This window comes from Olea europaea, unplaced genomic scaffold (genome assembly GCF_002742605.1).
Source record: "Olea europaea var. sylvestris unplaced genomic scaffold, O_europaea_v1 scaffold927, whole genome shotgun sequence".
NCBI classification, from domain to species: Eukaryota; Viridiplantae; Streptophyta; class Magnoliopsida; order Lamiales; family Oleaceae; genus Olea; species Olea europaea.
In genome coordinates this window covers 113,022-140,310 of record NW_019267756.1, presented here as the reverse complement: position 1 = coordinate 140,310, position 27,289 = coordinate 113,022, and the positions used below count along the sequence as shown (strand labels likewise).

General features: G+C 32.8%; 3 protein-coding genes across 3 annotated transcripts; all 3 read left to right on the top strand.

Moving 5' to 3' along the window:
• Positions 1 to 10,189: 10,189 nt before the first annotated feature.
• On the top strand, positions 10,190 to 13,527 carry LOC111392390 (cation/H(+) antiporter 18-like). The gene is given in 3 exon segments (XM_023017726.1): positions 10,190 to 10,549; positions 11,141 to 12,142; positions 12,233 to 13,527. Coding segments are annotated over 3 exon segments (2,400 nt in total). The 5' UTR covers positions 10,190 to 10,348; the 3' UTR covers positions 13,430 to 13,527.
• A 3,515-nt stretch (positions 13,528 to 17,042) lies between these two features.
• LOC111392399 (dirigent protein 5-like) lies at positions 17,043 to 17,689 on the top strand. The gene has a single exon (XM_023017740.1). It carries the CDS (start codon positions 17,043 to 17,045, stop codon positions 17,589 to 17,591), a length of 549 nt encoding a protein of 182 aa, XP_022873508.1. The 3' UTR covers positions 17,592 to 17,689.
• A 2,839-nt stretch (positions 17,690 to 20,528) lies between these two features.
• LOC111392405 (disease resistance response protein 206-like) lies at positions 20,529 to 21,401 on the top strand. Its single transcript, XM_023017745.1, has one exon. It carries the CDS (start codon positions 20,599 to 20,601, stop codon positions 21,157 to 21,159), a length of 561 nt encoding a protein of 186 aa, XP_022873513.1. The 5' UTR covers positions 20,529 to 20,598; the 3' UTR covers positions 21,160 to 21,401.
• Positions 21,402 to 27,289: the final 5,888 nt, after the last annotated feature.

Genomic DNA, 27,289 nt, shown 5'->3' with positions numbered 1-27,289 from the left:
TAGAGAAATAGCAGATGTAGTGGAATTGCAACATTATGTGGAGCTAGAGGACGTGCAACATGAAGCTATAAATGTGGAAAAGCAATTGAAGAGGGGGGACAACTAGGTATCCATCTAGTTCTAACCCTTTTTGAAAATCGAAGTGGAACAACAACGAGAAAGGTAGTGCTGTTTTGAAGGGTAGAACTGAACCCCCAAAGGGAAAAGAAAAAAGTGCTACCAAGGTCATATCCAATGCGAAGTTCTAATCATCTAGGAGTCAAGACATCAAATGCTTCAGGCGTTTGGGGTCAGGATATATTGCTTCTCAATGTCTAAATAAAAGGGCAATGATTTTGTAAGACATTGGAAAAATGGTGAGCGATAGTGACGAGGACTATAGTGACATGTCGGAATTGGAAGAAGCTAGTGATGGAGAAAAGGTTGGAGTATGTTGTGGGAGAGTCATTAATTACGAGGCAAGCTCTTAGTACTCAAATCAAGGCCGATGACTTGGAGCAACAAAGGGAGAACGTATTCCATACGAGGTGCCACATCAACAACAAGGTATGTAGCATGATTATTAATGGTAGTAATTGTACTAATGTAACTAACACTACACTTGTTGAGAAATTTGGGTTAACCATGCTAAAACGAGGGATGGCAATTGAGCCAAGTGACTCAAGCTCGTATTTGGACGAGCCTGAGTATGAACTAAGCGAGCCTAGTTTCTAAGCTAGCTGCACCTGCTCGACTCTCTTATGGACGAGCGGCTCGTGGGCCTCGTAGGCAAAGGCCCACGAGCCTAAAGCTCATGAGCCTATGAGCTCGTAAAAAAATGGGAACAAAAGAGTCAAAAAAATAAAAAACTCTTGAGCTAGTAAGCTCACGAGCTTGTGGATCGATCCGAGCTCGTGGATAGATAGGTTGAGCGGCTCGGCCCATTGCCAACCCTAGCTAAGATATCCTAAACCTTACAGATTGCAATGGTTAAATGAATATAGAGAGGTTAAGGTCAATAGGAGAGTATTTGTGAGCTTGTCAATTGGAAGCTATTATGATAAAGTGATGTGCAATGTGGTGGTTTCTATGCACGCGGGCACATTTTGTTGGGAAAATCATGACAAAAATAGGAAGATGATATATGATGGTTACAAAAATAGGTATAGCTTCAACAAGGATGAAAAACCTATTACTCTTACGTTATTAACACCAGCACAAGTGTATGAAAATCAAATTGAATTAAAATGTGAGAAAGAAAAAAGATTGAGAGAACTAGAGAGCAAAAGAGAAAATACTAAGGTGGTTAATAGTGAGAAAAAAGAGTAGAACCACAAAAGCAAAAAAAAAAAGGTGTCTTCTAAAAGGAGAAAAAAATCAGAAGTGAATTTATTTGCAAAAGGGGGTGAGTTGAAGAGAGGCAATAGTTGAGAGACAACAAATGATCTTGTTGGTCTATAAAGAATTACTCATCAATTTTGAGGAATCTAACATACTCGTTCCTAGTTTGGCTACTTCTTTGTTGCAGGAATTCCAAAATGTGTTCAAGAAAGACATGCCCAGTGGGTTACAACCCATTCGGGGTATTAAACACCAAATTGATTTTGTACCAGAGTTTTCATTCCAAATCGACCTACTTACCCAAATAATCTCGAGGAGACCAAGGAACTTCAAAAGCAAGTAGAGGAATTGATGAGCAAAGGGTTTGTGAGAAAAAGTATGAATCCATGTATCGTGCCAATGCTACTTGTGCCAAAGAAAGATGGAATCTGGAAGATGTGTGTGGATTGTCGAGCCATCAATAATATAAAGGTAAAGTATCATGATCCTATCCCTAGTTTAGATGATATGTTAGACGAATTACATGGCGCGTGCATATTTTGTAAAATTGATCTTAAAAGTGGCTATCATCAAATTAGGATGAGGGAAGGAGATGAATGAAAAATTGCTCTTAAAACTAAATATGGGTTGTATGAGTTGTTAGTTATACCATTTGGACTTACTAATGCACCTGGCACATTTATACGATTAATGAACTATGTTTTGCATGCATTCGTAGAAGTTTACTTTGATGATATTTTGATCTATAGTAAGGGCCTTGATGAGCATATATGGCATTTAAGATGAGTGTTTATAGTCTTAAGGCAAGAACAACTTTAAGCTAACTTTAAAAAGTGTACAATTTGCATGGAAATTTTTTTTCTTGGGTATGTGGTTAGTGCAAAGGAAATAGAAGTAGATGAGGAGAAAATTAAGGCTATCAAAGAATGGCCAACACCTAAAAACATAATTGGGGTAAGGAGCTTTTACATCTTGGCTAGTTTCTATAGGCAATTTGTTAAAATTTTTAGCACAATTGCCATACCACTCACGAAAATTGTCAAAGAGAGTGTAGGATTTCAATGAGGCGTTGAACAAGAACATTTGTTTAACACTATTAAAGATAAGTAGTGTAAAACACCAGTTTTAGAACTCCCTGACTTTGACAAAACTTTTGAGATTGAATGTGATGTCTCAAGAATAGGTATTGAAGCTATTTTAATGTAGAATAAAAGATCGATAGCTCACTTTAGTGAAAAGCAAAGTGGAGCAACTCTTAATTATCCTATATATGATAAGAAGTTGTATGCACTTATTCGAGTCTATGTGTGCTAATGATCCAGATTTTTTCAACATATATGAATCATGTAATAAAGGGGCTGTAGATATGTTCTTTAGACATGATAAGTATTTATTTCAAAAAAATAAACTGTGTGTTTCTGAGTGTTCAATGAGAAAATTATTGGTAAGAGAAACACATAGTGTGGGGGGAGGGGGGGGTTAATGAGGTATTTTGGGGATTCAGAAGGCTTTAGAGATGTTATGTGAACATTTTTATTGGCCTAGGATGAAAATTGACGTTGATCGAGTTTGTAGTCGATGCATCACTCGTAAAAAGGCTAAGTCTAAGGTTTTATCTCAAGGGTTGTGTACACTATTGCCTGTTCTTAGTGAACCTTGGGTTGACATATCTATGAATTTTATATTGGGTTTACCTAAGACTAAGAAGGGACGAGATTTAATATTGGTGTTGGTAGATAAATTCAGTCAAATGACACATTTCATTCCATGTCATTAAACTGACGATGCCACTAATATTTCAAATTTATTCTTTAAGAAAGTAGTGCGATTACAAGAGGTTCCTAGAAGCATTGTGTCGGATAGGGATGTCAAATTTTTTAGCCACTTTTGGAGGGTTTTGTGAAATAAGCTAGGTACAAAATTATTGTTTTCTACAACTTGTCATCTACAAACCGATGGACAAATTGGGGTGGTGAATATGACATGATACAATTGCTACGCACTATAGTTAATAAAAATTTGAAGAGTTGGAAAGGGCACTTACCATTTATTGATTTTTCATACAATAGGGCCACACATTCTACTAATTCATTTTCACTTTTTGAAATTGTGTATGGTTTTCAGTCACTAACACCTTTGGATTTAATTCTTTTACTTGTTAATGAACGAGATAATTTAGATGGAAAGAAGAAGGCTTAGTGAAGTCACTTCATGAGAAGGTAAGAATGCAAATTGAAAAGAAAAACAAACACTATATGTTGCAAGTAAAGAAAGGTCGGAAGTGCATTACATTTGAACTCGGTGATTGGGTTTGGATACACTTGAGAAATGAACACTTTTCAGAACAAAGAAATCAAAAGTTATAATCATGGGGAGATGGTCCATTTCAAATCCTTGAAAGGATTAATAACAATGCCTACAAATTATATCTTTCTGGTGAGTATAATATTTCAGCTACTTTTTAATGTGTTTAATATTTCTCTCTTTGATATAGGTACGGATTCGAAGAATCGAGGTCCAATCATTTCGAAGAGGGAGTGGATAATGTGATCCAAGGAACAAGGGCATCGAATACAAGTTCTGGTAAGGAAGCATTGATTGTTGAAATATGGTCATGACTCAATCGGGAGCAAAGAAGGTCAAAGAAGCGATGTAATTGTCATTCAAGCTGCAATTGATGAAATGTCGATTTTGGCGAACAAAGGAACAAGTTTCATATTGGGTTCGGGAGCGGATACCCGTTGGTTCAACTTGGTTTACGCAATGGATGAAGAGATCGGGCGAATAAGTTATGCGGTCACATAGCTTATCCATGCATGAGACGACATGCAGTGAAGCAAGGAATCACTAGTTGAATTTTACTTAGTCTATGCGACCGCAAGCTGAGACACTATGTGGTCGCATAATGCATGTTCCAGACGGAATTTAAAAAAATTCCAAAAGTTTCTAATTATTTCAGAACTCCTTTTTTGGTATCTTTGTAACCTTTTAGATTTTATTTCCATTTAAGCTAGGGATTTATGGGTTATCTATATATAGGACTTATTATTCTATAATATAAATAACTTTCATACATATCAATAGAGAGATTAATTTTGTGAGCATATTTTGCTTTCAATTTCTTGTTCTTCATTGAACAAATTTTGAATTTATCAAGAATTATTTCTTGTGGCATTCAAATAATCTGGGTGAGATTCGTGAGTCTTGTAATCAAAAGGTCAATATATTGTCGATGATTGCATTGGTTACTTGGTTCAATTTTCAAATCAAACTCAAAACTTTGATTTATTGACTTTTTTGGGTTCAATTCAATCTCTTGTGGATTTCATAGCTAATATTGTTATTTTGGTTTGCATCACTACTTATCAAAGTTTAATTTTTTAGTAAAAAAACTATTTATATTAAAATTACTTAGCCTTTGTTCGATGTAATTAAAAATTAGATTTTTACTAGACTTCGATAAAAATTAATAAAATGTATGATTAAAAATTTGTGAATCTCATAAAATATGCGATTTAAATTAATTTTTTATTTTAAAATTATGAGATAGTTATTAATGAAATTTAGTCTTATTATAATACATAGATAAGTCCTATTTACCCAGAAGAACCGATTCTACTGAGATTGTATCTTTCATTTTGAACACTATAAATGCAGATCTTGATTCTCATTAAAATGTACAATTGAGTTTTTACCTCTTCTTGTTCTATTACTTTTATGTCCTAATACTTTATTAGTATGAAAAAAGCTCATCAAAAAAGAGAGAAAATTCAAGATCAACGTTGCAAGAATTCGCAAGATCTAGATAGCCTGTGCACTGTTATCAAAACATTTATATCTCATCATTCAATGGTCCGATCATCATGTAATTTAAATAGAACGTTCCTAATTCATTTATCTTCAAATCCAGTGGTTATGATTAAATTTAACGATTCATTTTTGATAAACATCTACGTGAACAGTAGAGAACTTCTAAAATATTACAAAAATTTTCAAATTGACTTCTTTGAAAAATATGAGATTTGTCAACTCTTCAGAATTTTCTAAAGTTTTCAAATTCAAGTAAGTCTATTTTTTAAAAGTCTTTCTATTTCTATTATATATTATATTTGTGAAGCTTTTGATTAGTTAAATCTTTTTTATTTACAATACTCCTGAATAAGCAAATATGAAATTGTATTTGTAAAAATGAATATGATGTCGATGCTCTAGAAAACACAACACACCTTATAAAAATGTTCTAGAAAGAATATCATTTGCTCTTGAAGAGTAGAACATTACAATTTCAATATTCAAGAAGCTTAACGTATTGTGTTCCTGAATAAGCACAAATTTGAACATATTAATAGTTTAGAAGAATATTATGATTAATTTAAATGTATCAATATTCATAAAGAATAATATTCTATTACTCATGAGTAATTATAACCAAGTATATATCAATATTTCAGAAGAATATTGTTTTGATATTATAGAAATGTTAATACTTCATTATGTGGAAAAATAAAATTTTACTATTGATAATAATTTATTCTTGATTAAATATAAATATACTAAGCTTCTAAAATATGTGATACAATTGAATCAAATATTATATTGAATTAGAAGTTCAATTATTAAATGTATTATTGGTTGAAAAGACCAATTGGACAATCACTAGATAAGTAATGATATAGAATTGAGAATGCAATGGACATTTGACGGAGAATCGAAAGATTTTTCAATCCAATTAATTCCTATATAATGTTGTTCTTTTTATTGAAAATTGCCCATTAACCATCACTAATTAAAGTATGGTTTGAATTCTCTATATTCTTTAAAATTAATTAGGGTGATAAAGGGTACTGTCATCCTCCATGTTGACCATCTAAATATTATCTATACCTAATAGGTTTGATACATCTATTATGTGATTACATAATGTTCACAACTTGATGTTTGAAAATTTACTGCTTAAATTTTAAATTACGACCATAATTTTAGATTATACAATCAAGACAGTGTGTCTTGTTAATGTTAATGAACATAAATCTCAATATTTTAATGTGTTAGTTGAAATGTCAATAAATGCTTTAAAACTATTATTTTAAGTACTTCCAAATTAATTTATTTATCAATACTATTTAGAACAAAGTATTTCTCATTTTTATTTAGGGAATGCTATTACGCTTCATATTGATATCAAAGTTCTTTCAATTACAATTAGCTTATGGTCAAATCTTAATATTTTACGTACAATGATTTTTGAAAGTGTCACACATCTATAATTGTTCCAACAAAATGCACTGAAACATATATTACAAATGCTTTGAATTTGAACCCTTACAAAATATCTTAAACATAAAGGAGTGATATTTTATTGTGCGGTTTGCTAACTATCAATTTGATTGAACAATTTTTTTCAATATCAGGGGGAGAAATTAAGAAGCAGAAAATAATGCACAAAATTATCATTATATTATCTAGATACTCGTAAAAGATAATTCGAACAAGAAGTTCGAAAGACAATTCATTTAGATACATTTTCTAATAAAAGAGATTAACATTATCTCACATAAAAGCTTTAAAATGCTACAACTCAAATTAAAGTCCAGTTCGATAATATCATATCCAATAAATCGGGGGCACGCTTGAAGCATGAATACGTTCGATTCTAAGAAAAAAATTCCAAAAGAAAAATTGAGCATATAAGGAAGATGGTCCCATTAAGAGGATATCCTCTTGGAGAGTAGTAACAAAATGTAAAATTGCAAAAAGAGGTCGAGGTACCTTAAATATTGCAAATTGAGATATCTCAATAAGTTATATCTTTAAGAGAAAGAAATAGAATTGAAAAGAAAAAGTTGTCAGCAATATTTTTGTACAAATGTACTATTTCATATTTATGAACAACAAGGATATCAAAATAAATTCATTGAAGTATATCGATCCAAGAAATAATTGACCAAATAAATGACGCAATCCTAGTAAAATTGATTTTACTAGAGAAACTTGAAATTTTGATAGCAGTAATCCAAAAATCGAAAGATGTATATTCATATGAAAAGTAAATGAGAAAAATGAAATTGTAGCATTTAATGCATGGCTTTTTAACATAATAAATTTTGCGAAGATAGCGATGGATACAATCACAAGTCCATATCTTGTCAACCTAATGATACATGAAATTTGAAATGTAATTATAGTCAATTCATCTTGCATGACTATTAATGTTATCCTTAAAGTGTTTTATATGCTTGAAACATATATTTCAAGTGATATTATCGTAAGGGGAGTAAATACTTTTTGTACTCTATTTTTCTTGCGAGATTTTGTCCTATCAAATTTTCCTGACAAGATTTTTTTAATGGGATAACTTATATAGTGTACTCAAAAGAATAATGTACTATTGTTTCTTTATTAGAATTTTCCCATAAATTGTTTCTTAATAAGTTTTAACAAGACATATTCTTTTATATATTGAATATCCATAACATACAAGATATTTACATTCAAAATAATAATTTTAGATGTATAAGACTACTAAAAAGAATAATGAGAGCTGTTTTTCGAATCATCATATTTCTACAGTCATTAAATGTTGATAAATATATCACGAGAAGATGATATTGCTAGGAGGCTATAACAAAACAACACTAAACATGTTTTATCAGAATTGTATATTGAAGACATTAGCATACAAGACATAGATGACTTGAAACAAGAATTTTCATTTATTAAAATCAAGAGGAGCATCTGTACTATTTTTTCTTAGCTCAAGTTTTATCTCATTGGATTTTCTTAGCAAGGTTTTAACGATGCAGTATTTTATTACTCTAATTTTGTTATAATTATTTGTACTTTTTTTGTTTGGTATTTTTATTCCACTGAATTTTTGCCAAACTAGATTTTTAAATGAGACAGTCATTGACTCATTATACAAATAATCATTAAAAGGGGAGGGTTGCTAAACATGTGATAATTATTGATGCTTATTTAGTCTTACTATAATAGATAGATAAGTCCTATCTATACTAGAAGAATTGATTCTACTATGATTGTAATTCTCATTTTGAATCTTATAATTACTAGCTTTGATTTTCGATAAAATACACAACTAAATTTTGATACTTATATTTTCTTCTCTTATTGTTTAATTACTTTTATTTTATAAATTTTATGGAGATGTCCTCAATTAAGATTTTGATGAATTTTAAAAGATTACAAATCCTAATGAATTTTGTGGATTTGAATAAAATTCAACAAATTCCATAAGAATCCCATCAAATATGGTGAAATTTTAAAAGATTTGACTATATCAATTTTTAAGCTTCAAATTCACCCAAATCTATAAAAATTATTCTATTAATGAAACTTTTATAAATTCACCGGTTATTGATGATACCTAAATTTTATAGGATTTCATTGAATTTCATTAAAATCTCAATTGAAAACATCTAAATTTTAATGAATTTATTAAAATCTCAATTAAAGATATCTAAATTTAATTTATTTATTTTTTTAAATTCATCACAATTTCAATTCAAGAGACCGTTGCACCATTTAAGATAGGCTTATTTTGCCATCTTTGCAGTTTGCAAGCATCCTTGAGAAACCGAAAACCTCAGCCAAGGCGGTGAGATAGATTTGAACTAAATCTCCTTACTGTCGCTGATCTTCATCTTTAACTCCAGCTACAGTCCAACGATTTCTTCCGGTAATTCTTCTCTCTTTACGCTCTATCCCTCCAGCTACAGTCCAACGATTTCTTCCGGTAATTCTTCTCTCTTTACGCTCTATCCACTTATGTGTGTGTCTCTCTCTCTCTCTCTCTCTCTCTCTATATATATATGTGTGTGTGTGTGTGTGTGTGTGTGTGTGTGTGCGTGCGTGCGTGCGTGCGTTTGTATTGCGGGTTAAGTTATTGATGGTTACATTATGAATTTGTTTTATGAGGGATTAAAGTAGCTTTTGGGGGTTGCCCATTTTTGAATCTTTGAACCGTTGCAGAAAGAATTTGATCTTAAGGACCTGTGATTAGTCAATCGGCGATGAGTTTCTTAGTCAACATGCACTACAACTTTAGTGGAATTTTGTTTTTAAATGAATCGTGCTTAATTTGGGTTTTATTGATAATCGAGCAAAACAACTGAGAAACTATCAAGATGATGCGGAAGATGATAATTCCAATTACTTCTTGTAGTCACAACTCCTCCACCCCACATAAAAATTTTGGCGTCCTACCATTTTTATGTACTTAATGTTTTTTCGACTTGATTTTACATTTAATTAATACTAAACATTACCAACTCTGCTTATGTAGATTTGTAGACGCTTAGAGGATCAAGCTTCTGAGATGCTATTGTTAGGATGTAATTTGGCAACCATTTGGAATGAAGAATCCTTGTAGATACCTACTCAGTTAGAAGAAAAGTTATATAGAATAAATTAACTTTTAGGAATTGAGTATTTTGGCTATTCAAGTACAAAATATCCAGAAACCGAACTTGAGAAAAATGTGGATCTCGATATGATGCGAAGCTATTCTATAACGGATAAAACAAGTAATGGATATACATTCCAGTAGAGGTGAGAGCAATTAAGGAGAAATTATGGGGGAAGGCGATTGAGATGGTTAAATTTGTTTTGAAAGAGTTAAAGAAACCTTACGTCCGTATCCCAGCAATAAGTTGGTAAATAGATTGATCAATCAAAATTAACACCAAAAGTTTCAACTTCATTTTCATTTCATCAAGTGTCATAAATATTGGAGTATTATTTGAGGGGACTAGATTTTTGCATTTGGTCCCAATTGTTACACAAGCTGTTTATTAATTAATTTATTTCTTTCCTGAAGTAGATTAACTAATGTTTAGGGAAAATAGAATATTTGTACTTGTATGGTATACTATGTGATCTCTATGTAAATGGGGGCCTTTTTAAGTGGAATTAATATCCAGACACATAAAGGTGTCAACCTGAATGATTCATGTTGCACAGGATTGGAGTGAGAAATTGATCTTCTTCTTAATACGGGATTCTTGCTGCAATGGCATTAAATGGTACAGCAGGGCATACCTGCCCTTCTCCAATGAAGGCCACATCTAATGGTGTATTCCAGGGGGATAATCCACTGGATTTTGCGCTTCCGCTTGCAATCTTGCAGATATGCTTAGTTGTTGTGGTCACCAGAGGTCTTGCTTTTCTGCTGAGGCCGCTTAGACAGCCTCGAGTTATTGCTGAGATTATTGTAAGTTCTTTTTTGCTTTTGGCTTCTGCTGAATTTAAATGCATACATGCCTAGAAAAACTCATCTTGTGAGGGATATGAGAAGAACAAGTACAACGGTAATGAATCTAATGTGGATTCGGTAATAAACAGTGTTTGTTGTTTCACTAGAAAGACTTGAGATCATAATTTTGTAATATCTAGTCTCTTTAACTTTGGCTTGCACCTATTGGTAATAAGTTACCATGATAAATTAAGAACTGTGCTTGCGAGAAGAACTTTTGTCTTATCCATGAACAGTACATAAATTAGTATAGTAACTAAATAGGCTTATATATTTGAATGGTCACGTGAAGGCACAATGTCTTATGACTTTTCATATGTTGAGGCATATACTAATGAAGCTCACACCAAGAAGTCATGTAGTTTTGACTTAAAAGTCACATCAAACGTGCTTGGTTGCACAGGATCATTTTCTTGTATGTAAATTTGTCTGGTGCACATTATTCATGAAATTCATAAATTTTCCTTTCCCTTCCCATTTGCATTAGTATGTCACCAAAAAACAGTTAAGCTGGTGTTGCTGGCAACTAAGAGTGATCTTACTGTTCAGGGAGGAATATTACTCGGACCATCTGCTCTTGGAAGAAACAAAAGCTATTTGGCTGCAATATTCCCACCAAAAAGCATTACTGTGTTAGATACTCTAGCAAATATTGGACTCATGTTCTTTCTTTTTCTCGCTGGTTTAGAACTGGATACTAAATCCCTATCGCGAACAGGAAAAAAAGCTCTCAGCATTGCAATTGCAGGGATCAGCCTCCCATTTACATTAGGAATTGGTTCATCATTTATCCTTCGAGCAACAATTGCGAAAGGTGTAAACGCAACCTCATTTCTCGTTTTTATGGGTGTAGCCCTTTCAATAACTGCATTCCCTGTTTTGGCTCGAATCTTGGCTGAGCTGAAGCTTTTAACAACTGATGTTGGAAGAATGGCCATGTCTGCAGCGGCAGTAAATGATGTTGCCGCATGGATCCTGCTTGCTCTTGCCATTGCATTATCTGGCAATAATCTTTCGCCAGTTGTCCCATTATGGGTTTTCCTCAGTGGTAGTGGTTTTGTCATTTGTGCATACCTCATCATCACAAAAATATTTAATTGGATGGGCTGGCGCTGCCATGAAGGGGAGCCTGTTGATGAGATGTATATATGTCTTGCTTTAGCTTCTGTGCTTGCAGCAGGTTTTGTTACTGATACTATTGGGATTCATGCTTTGTTTGGAGCTTTTGTGGTTGGTATACTTTTCCCAAAGGAAGGGCCATATGCTGGTGCAATAGTTGAAAAGGTTGAGGATTTCGTATCTGGCCTTTTCCTCCCGCTGTACTTTGTTTCAAGCGGATTGAAAACTAATGTGGCAACAATCCAAGGGATTCAGTCATGGGGTCTCCTGGCATTGGTCATATTCACGGTTTGCTTTGGGAAGATTGTTGGAACTGTTGTAGTTTCCCTTATCTGCAAAATACCTATTAGTGAAGCTCTTGCTCTTGGCTTTCTTATGAACAGTAAAGGCTTAGTAAAGCTCATTGTTCTCAACATTGGCAAAGATAGAAAGGTAACTTTTTTCTTGATAGCATTGCGAACTTACTTCTGAGTTGTGGTTACTGAAGATCTCATGGAGTGTGCAATATTTATTAAAATGCAGGTTTTGAATGATCAGACATTTGCTATCATGGTTTTAATGGCTTTCTTCACTACTTCCATCACAACTCCGGTGGTAATGGGTGTTTATAAACCGGCAAAAAGGGTAAACAAAAAAAATTATAAGCATAGAACAATAGAAAGGAAAAGCCTGAACACTCAACTTCGGATATTGGTCTGTTTTCATAGTTCTAGGAACATCCCATCTATCATTAACCTCATGGAATCCTCACGTGGAACTGAGAAACATGGAGGCCTGTTTGTTTATGCAATGCATCTCATGGAGCTCTCTGAGAGGTCATCAGCAATATTGATGGTGCATAAAGCCAGAAAAAATGGTCTTCCCTTCTAGAATAAAGGCCAGAGGTCAAATGCCAACCATGTCATGGTTGCTTTTGAGGCGTTTCAGCGGTTGAGCAAAGTCTCTGTGCGACCAATGACTTCAATCTCATCACTGTCTGACATGCATGATGATATTTGCACAACTACTGAGAGGAAGAGTGCAGCAATCATCATTTTACCATTTTACAAGCATCAGAGGTTGGATGGCTCCCTGGAGACTACTCGAGCAGATTTTCGTTGGGTTAACCGTAGGGTCCTGCAGCATGCTTTGTGTTCAGTAGGGATATTGGTTGATCATGGACTTGGAGGAAGCACCCACATATCGGCTAGTAATGTTTGCTACTCAATTACTGTTCTCTTCTTTGGTGGCTGCGATGACCGTGAAGCCCTTGCCTACGGAATTCGCATGTCTGAGGACCCTAGAATCAAGATGGCAATCATTCGCTTTTCTGTAGAACCTGAGCATTTGGGGGAAATTGTTAGCATAGATGCAGATAGCCATGCAGACAAAGCGGTCTCAAAAGATGAGGAGTTTCTTGCTAATTTCAAGGAGAAAATATTAGAAGACAGCTCTATCACATATGAAGAGAAAACTGTAAAAAATGGTTCAGAATCTATTGATATGATTCATAGTTACGCTTGTTGCAATTTATTTTTGGTAGGTCGCATGCCTGATGGTGAAGTTGCTCTGGCACTAAATGGAAGGAGCGAATGCCCAGAGCTAGGTCCTGTTGGGAGTTTGTTAATATCACCAGAGTTCTCTACCACATCATCAGTCCTGGTGGTCCAACAATATCAGGAAAAGTTATCTCAGAATTTGACTTTAGAGACGCTAGATGAGTCGCCTATAGGGACTTAGGATCATTGACTGAAACGTTTTTACAGTTGTTTTCCAAGAAGTTTATTCTTTAATACAGAATTTTGGTTCATTGTTTTCAGAAACTGATTTCTAATAAGTTCATGCAAGCAATTAATAATAAGGTATCTTGTTTTTTTCTTTCTCGGAATATTTTTTTGCTGTTACTTGCGGTATTGGCTCACTACCACCTTTGTTTACTATCTTATGCTGTTTCGCACAAGGAAACAAAGATATTAATATCTTGGCAGCATTCCGAGCAACTCTTAAATATTCATCGACCTCAGTTTATAGAACCTATGAAAAATTATGCACGTTCATTTACAATTATTGATGATCTCTGGTTTTTCTTGAATAACCCAAAATTTTCTTGATCTTCCTCCAAAGATTTTACTTAAAATTTCCGACAATAAGTGGAGAGTGAGAGTGGAGATAGAAAAGTGAGGTGTTGCTTAAATTTTTGAGGGTACTCTTGTCCAAACCTATCAAAAGTTGCTTATCATTTAACTTAAAAAATGGACTTAAACTTGCAAGAGAAGCAATTTCTTCACATTGCCAAGGCCGCTAGGGTCCAACCAACCTTACAGGACAACATAGAATACTTAAATCTAGGCAAATTATGTAGCTTCTCAGGTCCTACTTTTGTAAGAATTTTGATGCATTAGTAAAAAATATGAAAATTGGGTACGAAACAAAGGTTGCATTTCGTACTTTTCAACATACTAACATGCAATAATCATAGGTGAACACATAGCTCGTACGGTGTCCTCAAAAGCGGCTACATGATTACACTTGTGTTAGGAAATTTCCAAGTTTGTTACGTTGAGTTTAATTGTGATCATACTAAGAATCAAGAATCACAAAATAATATATTGATAAATCAAATTCATACTTGCGGAAACCATTGTTGTTATAAATAATAGTAGCTAGATCTTCCCCTTCTTACTCCTCACAAAATATTGGACGTCAATAGGACAAACTAATAAAATTAATACGGAGAGGAGATGGGATCTAACATTTATATATGAAATTATCAAGCCGTCTCATTACGACTTAAACTCTAATTAGGGTTTACATATATTTTCGGCTCACATACTTAAAATTACCACATTATATTAAATACAACAAGTAAGGTGTAAAAGACCCAATTGATCACTTAATAAATTTGGCCCAATCACAAATATCATTATGAACCATAAACCTAACCCGTAAAATTTACAATCAAATGTGAAGCCCATATTTGAAATTATTTCAACATGTTAGAATTCAAGATTTGGGTCTCATTTTCTAATCTCATTAGAAGCTCGCCTTTAGGTCATATATACAAATTAGGTATCTTTTCAAGGTCTCGATGTGTAATTCATTACTAACATATAAGGCTAAACAATGAAATCATTAAACAGAGTCGAAACTGCTTTTTCGCAATTGTTGGTTTGAATCTACATGGATCCCTCAATATTTTGCTATTGAACTAAACCAAATCGCTTTGAAGTGTTTTGATTTAGGTTTCAATTTTTTCAAATTGTCAAACTGTTTACAAAATAAAATAATTTAAATTATCTAACCCAATTAAAATTAAACACATTCCAATCAAAATGATTTAGTGGATTACTTAAAATTATTGTTGTGAAAATTTGATTATTGAGCATTTCGACATGTTATTTTGGTGGAAATTGAATGCAAATAAAGAAAACACTGTCTCCCAAATTGTCAAAGATGTCTTGAGAATTCAAATATCCACGGTTGCTTCTAAGTCAACATCCTCTACTAGTGGTCGGATATTCGATTCTTTTAAGAGTTTATTAAGTGCAAAGATGATTGGGGAGGTGATTCGCAATAAGAATTTGTTCCATATTAATAAGGAACCTAGAGTGATTTGTCAATATTTGGATGAAGTAGAAGTATTAGATGATTTAGAGAAAGACGTGTAAGATATTATTGTATTTGACACTTCTACCCATATCCTTGTATTAGTTATTTTATTATCGTTTAATTATAACCAATGAGAATATTTACTATATTCTTATCTTTACACATAGGATGAATCAAGTGTTACAACTGAAAATATTGTGCCAATTAGCATCGATTAAGAGGTTAACACTAAATTGTTATCATTTTGTTGCATTGTAATGATTATAATTGTGAATTTTTATTTATAATATTTGTAATGATAATAATATTTACGTTTTAACTTGATATTTTAAACTAAGGACCTGTTTGATAACTACATTTTCTTCCACCCAAAATGTGGTGTTTGATCATCAAAATTTTCCATGGAATTCCTTTTGAAGCCTACCCCCCACGTGACCCATTTTCTACCTTTTTAAGGAAAACCAATTCCCATGGTTTTGGTGAGATTTGGGTTTTCCAACTTTTTTTTCTTTTTCATTTTAATTTTATTTTCAGCAATGGGAACAAATTCTATTCATAATTGTAAAAATAAAAAAAATAAATAAATAAATATTCCTTTAATTAACAATTTCCATGAAAAACAAAGTCAAACGAATACCAAAAAATAAAAAATTTCAATATTTTTCAAGTGAAAAATTATACCAATCAAATACATTAAATTGACAATTTTCAAGAAAACAATTTCTAGGCAATTCAATTCTTCGTTTTCTTTCCACCCAATTCTTAAAATCAAACGGACTTTAAACTTGTTTGTTTTGGTGTGATATAGGTCTATCCACGAGGTTTGATCATTTCACCGTTAGAGATTTAATTTTTGTCAGTGCTCGTTGTTCATTTCTTTTGTAATGTCCCCGCGATTGAGACTTTGCAGTCCATTTGCCGTCTAATATGGCATTCTTTTATTACTTGCTTGAAAAATTAATTGATTTTTATCACGATCTTTTCCATCTAGAACCTAGTGAAATCAACCGGGTTTTTAGCTTTGTGATATTGCATAAGAATCTTTGGGATTTGTACATCAAACGTCACACAAGATTAAGCTATACTAATCCAATCACAGTACAGATTATATTCTTCAGTTTTGTTGAAGACAATGTCTTAATAAATAAATGTGTCATTTATCTCTTTTAAACTGAGTTTAACATGATATGATGTCAAACCTGAGTTCAGATCTCTCCCCCATGCGTTTATGAAAAATTGTTACATGTTTAGGAGAAAATGAACGTGGTTTGCATACGAGATGATGTGCTCAAGATAATATTTGAATAATTAAATTTATCGTGTCCTTAACAGTTTAAGCTATAAAATTAATTAATTAGCAAGTTTCAACACTGATTTCAATCATAGTTTTTAATTCATAATATCTTGAATATGAATAGCAAGAAGGACAAAGACGCCCTTGTTTGTTTATTGCTAGTCTAAGTCTCTCTCACTATTTTTCATCAATCTTTAATTTGTGGTGTTAAGAACATCATATAGGACATGATCACCTAAAAAGTATGACTTGGCTGATTCAACTTGTGGACTTGGATAGTGTACAAGTGCAAGTAGGACCATAAATTAACTTTTTTTTTTTTTTTTACTGTCTAATATTATCAAATCCACCATCTAGAATATGCCATGATGATAAGGTTTAGCACGTAACTAGTCCTTTATGTTATATATATAGTCCTTCATGTAACTGGTCCTTTACGACTACATAGCCATGATTCAGTTTGTGAAGAAATCTTGTTGCATTCTTTTCTTTGTCCTCCTTATCTGTTGTGTTTCTATCCATTCCAAGACACTAAAACCAGACGAACCATGCAAGCGAATCGTGCTCTATTACCATGACATCCTATTCAATGGCACAGATCTTGCTAATGCAACTTCTGTAAAAATTACAAATGACACTCAATTTGGTTTCCATTTTGGCATGATGGTTGTTTTTGATGATCCCATGACGAAAGACGGTAATCTTAATTCACCTCCAGCGGCACGAGCTCAAGGCTTCTATTTCTATGACAAGAAGGACACTTTCAATGCTTGGTTTGCCTACACATTGATATTCAACTCTACTGAGTATAAAGGGACCTTAAACATCATGGGTGCTGATCCGCTGCCAGAGAAAACACGCGACCTCTCAGTTGTTGGAGGGACTGGTGATTTCTTCATGGCAAGAGGGATTGCAACATTTAGAACAGAAGATGCGCAGGGTGATTACTATTTTAGGCTCCAGATGGATATCAAGTTGTATGAATGCTATAAGACTTAGGGTACAAGTTAGGTATGGTTCTATTTTATGTGGCATTTTGGCATGTGAATCTAGTCATCTGCATTAATAATGGAATGTTTTAAATGTCTATTTTATCACATGATATAAGTATATCTATGTTTGCAGAAATGGTCGCAATCAAGGTGTTGTTTGACAAAACTTTTGATAAAAGTTTTAGTATATTTTGGTGATTGTTGTTGAAAAATTGATAAAAGTTGTGAATCCATGAAATATTGTTAAAATCAAAGTTTTATCAAACAAATGCCAAATAGAAAGAAATATATATATATATATATATATATATATATATTTTCAATCTTACTACATGTATACTTTTTTGACATTAAGGGCATGTTTGAGCTACATTAAAAATAAATAAATAAATAAAATTATTAAACAGTAATTTGACATCATTTCAACTTCACATTCTTCAATATTACACGAAAATTCAAAATTTTTATTTATTTTTTAACCACACATTTTCCATCAATCACTATTCAAAAATTCATTCTAAGGAAAATAATATGACTCAAATAAGGGCTAAGTTTGACACTGTGCCACTTGATGCAACACAAATGGCCAATTTTAAAATGAAAAACACTTTCCCATCCATTCATTTTTGAATTTATAAGTAATGTCAAACTACATGTACAACATGTAGTGTAGAAGGAGCATTATTCTTTATTTTTACCATGTTTGATCCCTATTTTCTAAAATTCGTTTTTAACCATACATTTTATGAGACACGCAATTTTTATCAAAATCTATTAAGTAAATGATTTTTAACTAAACCAGCAAGGGTCTTAAAAAACCAAATAGAGTCCCAAGCATGCACAAACAGTGTTCGCCGAAAATTGTACTCTAATCAAGAGACTAATTACTGTTATTTTATCCAAGTCTTCTACTTATTACTCATGGCCCATACTATTCGAACTTATATTTTAGTCCATCAACTATCAAGAATACTCATAGGTCCATTTAACTATTAAGCCAAGCAAAATGGCTTGCATAATGACTAGACATGACAATTCTATCCGTCAATATGCGACAAAATTTATAAAAGTTCAAGACTCTACAATCTTACCCTCAAAATAATTTCGTCCTCAAAATTTATCTGACTCTTGAATACCTGACTTTCATCTTATCTTTATTTTTCCAAATTGACTCTTTAATGAATTTGAGCATACTGACCAAAAATGACATAAAGAGAAAATAAAAATACAAAAAGACTAGTAGACGAGAGAGCAACCAATAATCAAGGATGAAAACTATAGTGAATAATACAGCAATCTTTCTACTCGGAATTGGCCAAATAGTTTCTCTTTAATGGATTTTATTTTAAAAATTTCTAATAGGAACTAATATTCTCTTAAATTAGTTATTCATCTAATTTTGTGTTAGGTATAAAGAATTAATGGAATTGTTTCCATATATCAATATGTGTGTGGTAGTAAAGAAACCAGCGGCATTTGTATGCACTTATTCCATGATTCAGTTTGAATAAGGAAACTCCATGGTTGACTTCAACAGTGACTGCACCTACCTCCGTCTTCGTCAAAGTGTTTGGCTAAGTTTAAAAGTAATGAAAGTGTAATTTTAAGTAGATTTTATTTTGACATGTATTTATAAATAACTTAATTTTTTCTTAATAATAAGTTACTTATTTTAGTGGTGATGCAACAAATAATTTTAATTTGGGCAACTTATATGCTGCGAATTTGCTTGATAAAAGCTAATTGTTAAACTTATTTACTTATGAGTGTTTTTATTTGGCATTTATAGCCAAATACAACTGGTTTGAACCTAATGATCATCTTCTCTACATGTATTATCGTCGAGAGAGATACATACAAAAGACAAATAGCAAAATAATTTCTCACAAAGCAAAACGCCATTCTTTTACAATTGTGTATGCTGAAAATATTCTAAAGAAAATCAATCACACCAAACTACAAGAGTACATACAATTATTTTACATTAAAAACTTTTCCCATGTCAGGAATAAATTATAAATATCACGAGATTCAGTCCAGTTGAAACCTCCACTATCAATTAAATAATAGGTACACTAAGTCTTCTCTAGTCATAATTAGAGGCTACAACGTGTTTTTCTTCAAGATAACAACAATCTCGACAAAATAATATGAAAATAGAAAAATATACCCAAAAAATCTGGTTATTGTTCATGCATATTAACCAATGTTCCCGAACTCAAAATCTGATCTCCACCGTTCAGATTGTAACTCTATGTCATGTGAACCTCCCCTCCAAATTTCAGCTCGATCAGATCATGAATGACTTGAGATCGGATCTTCGATGAAATCTGGGCGTAGGGAAAAAATATTTTTCTCTTTTTTCAAAAACGGGTTGGACTCTTATTTTCTCCAATCTCTTTGTATTTATATTCATCATTAGGGTTAGCATCTTAACGAACTTTGGGCTATAATATAAAACTTCAAACATGGTCTTTCCTCCTCGTAAGAGGAAATAACCAACAATTATTTGGTCGTTTACATAGTTTATGCACATGTGTGTGATTCAATATAAGGAAGAGGGTTAAAGATGAGATTAGGGTCTTAAATTATGAGACAAATACAAAATTACTTCGTCAACTTTATATAATTAAGCCCCTTCTTTTATGGCCTTTAATTCAAAATTCTTTTTTTTTTAAATATACTTATTTTCAACAACACATTCATATAATAAAATATTCTATACGTAAATCTAATTTTTTTTTCTAATTTTTAATCATATATTCTTCAAAAATTCACTATTAAAAACATTTTTTTTCCCCAAATAATGGACAGGCTATGTTTTAATCCTATCAATTCACATAAAGTTACAATCAGTCACCAACTCCAGCCACCCCATCCCCACCACACCCCAAGTTCTGACCCTATATAATGAGAGTAGAGTAAACACTTAAGCCTCGTCACTTGAAGACTGTTTTGATATAGTAGCATTTTAAATTACTACTAGTCTCCTCTCCACTTTCATTGTACCAATAATGGCTTCTAAAACACAAATAATAGCTCTTTTCCTTTGCTTCCTCTCCTCCACCTCCTCCGCCACCTACTTCAAAAAGCGCCGCCATTATCGACCTTGCAAAGAACTCGTGTTCTATTTTCACGACATACTTTACAATGGTGATAATTACAACAATGCAACTTCGGCCATAGTTGGGTCCCCGGAATGGGGCAACAAGACTGCCGTCGCACAACCAAACAATTTTGGTGACGTAGTTGTCTTTGATGATCCCATTACCTTAGACAACAATCTGTATTCGCCCCCGGTGGGTCGAGCACAAGGGATGTACCTCTACGATCAAAAGAGTATGTACAATGCATGGCTGGGGTTCTCATTTTTGTTCAATTCTACTAAGCTTGTAGGAACCTTGAACTTTATTGGGGCTGATCCATTGTTGAACAAGACCAGGGACATATCCGTCATTGGTGGAACCGGCGACTTCTTCATGGCTAGAGGGATTGCCACTTTGATGACCGATGCTTTCGAAGGGGATGTGTATTTTAGGCTTCGTGTTGATATTAAGTTGTATGAATGTTGGTAAACAATTTAGCCCCACCTAAGTATACCTATTACATATCTTCAACGAGTTTAATAATGAGCGTGAAAGTCATAATGTTCTATTGAGAGAAAAAACACTTATAATTAGCTTTTCAATAATAAAAATTAGTTTGTGGTGCTTTTGTAAATCAATAATTGTCATATGTTGAAGATGATCTCCAATGTTCAAGCATTTTCCTACTTTCGGTTCTTGAAAGTGTGATCAGATTTTTCTGAATTCTATAAGATTATCATATTATCCATGTATTAAGTGCACGTGCCACTTAAAGATTATAGTAAAGTTTAACAAATTTAATTAAAAATATGGATTTTGTGTACAACACTTATATGCCAACATTTATATATGCCACATATGAGAAGTTGAGACCCAACATATGGAATATGTATATCTAAACTGCAAAAATCCTTTATTTATAACTTATAAATAATACCATTAACCTTATAATTGATTAGAGATTCTAAATTTTATAATTATTTGCGAGTATCCTGTGCAAACTCTCGAGGAGCTATTTTTTGCATCGCGTTGAAACAAATTATAACTTAATTTATCCCTTTCAAAAAAAAAAATAATAATAATAATAAATAAATAAATTATAAAAGAAATTATCATCATTGAATTATAAATATAAATAGAATGTCATATGTATCGTGAATAAAGATTCATCTTTAAACTCTAAAACGTGGCATTTATTCGGGTACAAATGATGATAACAATAATAAAAAATAGGGTTTTTTAATAAACAACACAAATTTTCGATCGAGACAACCTCGATTAATTATATGAATTATTTATTATCTTGTCGTCAAGAAGCGTTGGCTCATACCTAGTCGACCCTACTTCTTGGGTTGGTTTTCGACTTCGATTACAATACCATCTAATGCCTGATTATTGGCAACGGCAGAATTAACCGTATCACACCTACCAGTCACCCGCCCAACTACCAACTAAGGACAGTGACTGATTAAGTACTCAACATGAAATCAAAGATTAATTATCAATCTTTTGCATAATTGGGATATTAACTAACTTTCCAAATAAAAGAGATCTACCCACGTCAATGTAATCTGCTGGAGATTTGGATGGATTGGTTTTCTTTTGGCTTACAAGTAACTAATTAAGAAAGGGAGGAGATGTTTGCAAAAGAAACCATCAATATAAATCTGAGTTTTCAGATGTCTTTTTTTTATTCTAGTAGCGTCCATCCTCTCATTTACTAAGCCAAAGGATGGTTATACAGTCTTCACTTTTTAATTGCACTAAAGGTCGTTGACTTTCGTTCAATATTGCATTTATATTCATAATCCTTTTTCCATCACATTCTTAAACTCAACTTTCCATATCTCTAATAACGTTTTTTTTTCAAAGTTTATTAAATTTATGCGCTTCATCTCAAGCCCCAAAAAGCACGGGTCCAATCTAGGTATAATTAAAGAGTGAAGGAACAAAAGAAAATTGTGATGACAATATAAGTATAACCACTCTTAAGTCAAATTATTAAAGGGTGCAAGGTATTGTAAAAATGTAATTCAGGATATAATTATTAATCGGAATATTTCTTGTTTATATTTACTATTTACCCTACTCTTATTAATACGGATTTAGCATTTGTTTGGAGAGATTTTTTCAAGTGAAAATGATTTTATTAATATTTGAGAATTTCGGTTGAAAAGTAGGTTAAGTAATGGATTCCATAAAATGTGTGATTAAAAGTAAATTTAGGGAAAATGATAATAAAACATATTCTCCAAACAAAATGTGTTAATTGCCGATGCCTAATCGCAAATTGTAAACAACAATTTCTTACCATATGATATCTAATGTGTAAAAGAAAGTTACCTTCAATGCATTTTGATACTGATAATTTCAAAATTCAAACACGCAATAACCTTAATGATTCATTTCGTGATCTCATCTATTGACAAATCTTTAGATGTATCGGACCAAAGAATCTAAGTAATATTGTCTAATCAGTCTTAAGAGGATATATTGTTGAAAAAATATCCATTTCAAGATAATAATGTGGAGGACGAATAAGTTATACGATGTCATTTAATTCTCACATTATAAAATTATTAGTCTTCAATAATTAAGCTCTTCAGAGACCAGCACGAGAAGAAAAATTTGCTTTTGAATATTCAAATAGAATGATGCAATAGAATAGGCTACCAAAAATGTCATGATCCCCACCTAATCTCCACCAACTTCTCACCAAAATTGTTAGGAGCGTCAGGGAATGTGTTGAATAATAAAAAAACGAATATTTTTGGTCCATTTTTTATATTTAAAAAGTCGTAAATTTGTGTGGACTGTATATAATAAAAGTTAAAAGCACTCGAGTTGTGTTGAATTTGGTACTCAGACTTTCAAGTTAGCAATTAACTCGTGTAAATAATGACATTTGAGTTGTATTCGAAAATAAAATGAATAAGAATTTAATTTTTTTTTCTTCCATAACACTGTATAATGTTTCCTACTCCAATTTACTAAACACGTAGTTCATGATTAATGTAATCGACAAATGTTCGGTTTGATTCATACATAATTATAATTAGAATTTTGCTTAATGTGATTTCTCTCTAAGTAATTAACATTTAAGAACTATACATATTTAATTCATAAATTACACATCAAGATCGCTAATTTCCTAAAATATCGAAATAACTTATATTGCGTCTGAAGTCACTTGTTACAACTTTAATGAATATTTTTGGGTTAATTTCACAAACGATCACTGAACTTACCTAAAAATATCGAAACGGTCACTGAACTTATGGGCGCTTTCACTAACGATCACTGAAGGACCTTTATGATTTTAATTCAAACTTAAAGGACCAAAACACTTGAAGATAAAACCTTGAGGACCAAACAGCTCTAACCAGAAATTGCGAAATTCCTCCCACTTACACCATATTTCGCCGACGTCGAAAATTGCCAAATTCAACAACCATACCGCCTGATTTACTACCAGCTTTTTACACTACCAACACCTCCTTATCCCTCTCCGCAATCCTATACCAATAAGCAACCAAAACACATTAAAAATCAAATGAACTTCAGGTTCAAAAAACCATCCCCACGCACAGTTTTACCTCCAATTCCGACCAATCCATCATCATCATCCATGCCAAAACTCCATCACAGGCTGTTAGTACTCCCCAAGATGAACAGGAACATGGTTAATGCCATCACAAAACAATTTAAATCAGAATCTAACTCATACCAGTTCTCCGGTAGTGAACAACAAACTTTTTGCCCCAATTTTCGACGCCGATGTCAACAATTACGGTCGCTCACCACCACCATTACCTTCTACTCATCATGGCAAACAAAATGCACATATGGGTCCTCACCAATTTCTCGAATAGGCCGGAATGATTTTTTGAGCCTGAATTTCATTTGATTTTTGATGTGTTTTGGTTGCTTGTTGGAATAGGATTGTGGAAGGAATGAGGAGGTGTTGGTGGTGTAAAAATTCAGTGGTTTATCTGGCGGTATGGTGGTCGAATTTGGCAATTTCTGGAGCCGGCTCCATATGGTGTAGGTGGGAAGGAAAAGGCTAGATTTCTAAATTTCAGGGATAAATTTTGAGCAAATGAAATTAGATGAAATTTACACTTGAGATCCTCAAGGATCCAATTCACGTGTTTTGGTCCTTCAGTGACCGGTAGTGAAAGCACCTGTAAGTTCAGTAACCGTTTCTACAAGTTTTAAATTTTAGTTACCGTTTTGAGATTTTTAGGTAAGTTCAGTGATCGTTTGTGAAATTAACCCGAATATTTTTTATTTGACATGAAAATGGACAAATTGAGCCAAGGGGTTCCTATCTTGCAGTAAGGTACAAACAAAATATTTTTTTCACTCTCCCCACCCCACCCCACCCCACCCCACCAAAATAATAAATAATCAAAAAATAAAATAAAAATTTTCCTATAATAAATTTTAATATATATAATAAAAAATTTGTCATTAAATTCATTCCATAGCCAAAAAACTTGAACTCAGCAACCTGACTCGAAAACTGACGACCAGATCGACTTGAAAATAGGCCTCGAGGAGCTTGGTACTAATAGGATTGCGATCATATGTGTGACCCAACAAACCAACATTCCTAAGAGTGCACAAAAGTTGTGTGAAATAAGCGCAGACACTTGAAGTGATTCAACGTCCCAAATGACATCAAAATTACTGAAGCTTCACATTCCCATCTTGATTGTTATGGACTTTGTTGGAAAATTAGTGCAAGAGAGAAGGAGAAATGAAAGAACAACAAAAGGAAGAATATAGATTAAACGACGAAGGCTTGAATACGAAATTAATTTCGCTGTCTTCAAACGTTATTTGCCTCCGTTTCAAATGCTTTTAAGAAATTTCGACAAACTGTTCGTAGGATTAAAGAAGCCTTGATGTGAAGAACACCAAGAGCAAAAATGTAACTTCACAATGAACAAGTGATAATTGGAATGATTATGTGATAATTTCCTCAATATTTGGAAGAATAATTTTGGGATAAATTTCAATGGAATTCAATATGTCTTTCTTACACTTGGATCACCTATTTATAGGCTGGTGCAAAACAAGGATGAAAAGCCACCAATTTCAAATAAAAAATGGCTCATAATAGTCACAAACATCAACCATACAACCGCATATGCTATAGCCATTCGGTTGCATGGTTATAGCATAGGCCCCCCTCAAATTCTCGAGAGGCCCTTATGCGACTGCATGGGTTTAATCCATGAGGTCGCATAATTAAGCTTTTTTTCGATTTTTTTGATTTTGAACAGCAAATAAATTTTCATGAATCCCCCACTTGTTCAAAATCTGTTTTAATCACATAATCAAATATCAACACTTATGCATAAGAATTCGATATCTTTCGATTTAAATCTATTCATAAGTATTATCAGAATTCCAGGTGGCTAGTGTGCCTTGAACCAATTATTCTTTGTGACAATACCAATAAAATCACACACACAAGTGTTAAGCTTTCACTAGTTCTTCTAACTCGCTTCATTCTAATATGGTCTTGTAGTAATCCTATTTCATTGAACTTTTAAAGAGAGAAAATTATAACTCTCTAATGAGGCGGCACCACCTCGAAGTTCACATAGGTGAAGTTCTTCCAGTATCTTTGTTACTTTTACAGATACTTGTACTCCGTACTGAACTTCATTACGAGTTTATTTTAACTCATCTCTCCAACAGTAACAACAAACACTTATTTTCCAAAGATAGTAGTAGATATATTTAATAGTGTTGAATCCATCTACTTATCGAATAACTTGTTGTTACCTCTTGAACCTATACATATACTAGTTTAGTATATTTTGGTGAGGTTGCAGTTATTGGTAGATCTATTTGAAAAGTTTTAATCTCATTTTACTTGATGTTGATCTCACTAACTCTTTTGTGAGAGGTTTTGTAAATGGATCGGCTAAGTTCTCACTAGACCTAACAAATGTAATAGAAATTATTCCATGCTTGATTAATTTCCTTACATATCGTGTCTTAGACTCATGTGTTTAGACTCTCCATTGTATACTTCATTATATGCTCGTTGTATTCTTGGTGAGGTTGCAATTATTGGTGGATCTATTTGAGGAGTTTTAATCCCATTTTACTTGATGTTGATCTCACTAACTCTTTTGTGAGAGGTTTTGTAAATGGATCGGCTAAGTTCTCACTAGACTTAACAAATGTAAGAGAAATTACTCCATGCTTGATTAATTTCCTTACATACTCGTGTCTTAGACGCATGTGTCTAGACTTTCCGTTGTATACTTCGTTATATGCTCGAGCTAGAGTGGTTTGACTATCACACAAGATAAGTATAAAAGAAATATCCTTTATATCTAAAGGTATTTCATATAATAAATCTCTTAGTCACTCAGCTTCTTTCCTAATTTCGGCCAATGCTAGAAACTCCGATTGCATAGTTGAATGAGCAATACAAGTTTGTTTCTTAGACTTCCAAGAAACTGCACCACCTTCAAGAGTGAATATCCAACCTGAAGTAGATTTATTCTCTCCTGCACTCGATATCCAACTTGCGTCGATATATTTTTCCAAGATTTTAGGAAATTTTGTATATTGTAGCCCAAGATTTTTTGTT

Bases quoted from the DNA above. Each gene is read 5' to 3' on its own strand.
- LOC111392399 (XM_023017740.1), top strand. From the start codon at position 17,043: ATGATTCAGTTTGTGAAGAAATCTTGTTGCATTCTTTTCTTTGTCCTC.
- LOC111392405 (XM_023017745.1), top strand. From the start codon at position 20,599: ATGGCTTCTAAAACACAAATAATAGCTCTTTTCCTTTGCTTCCTCTCC.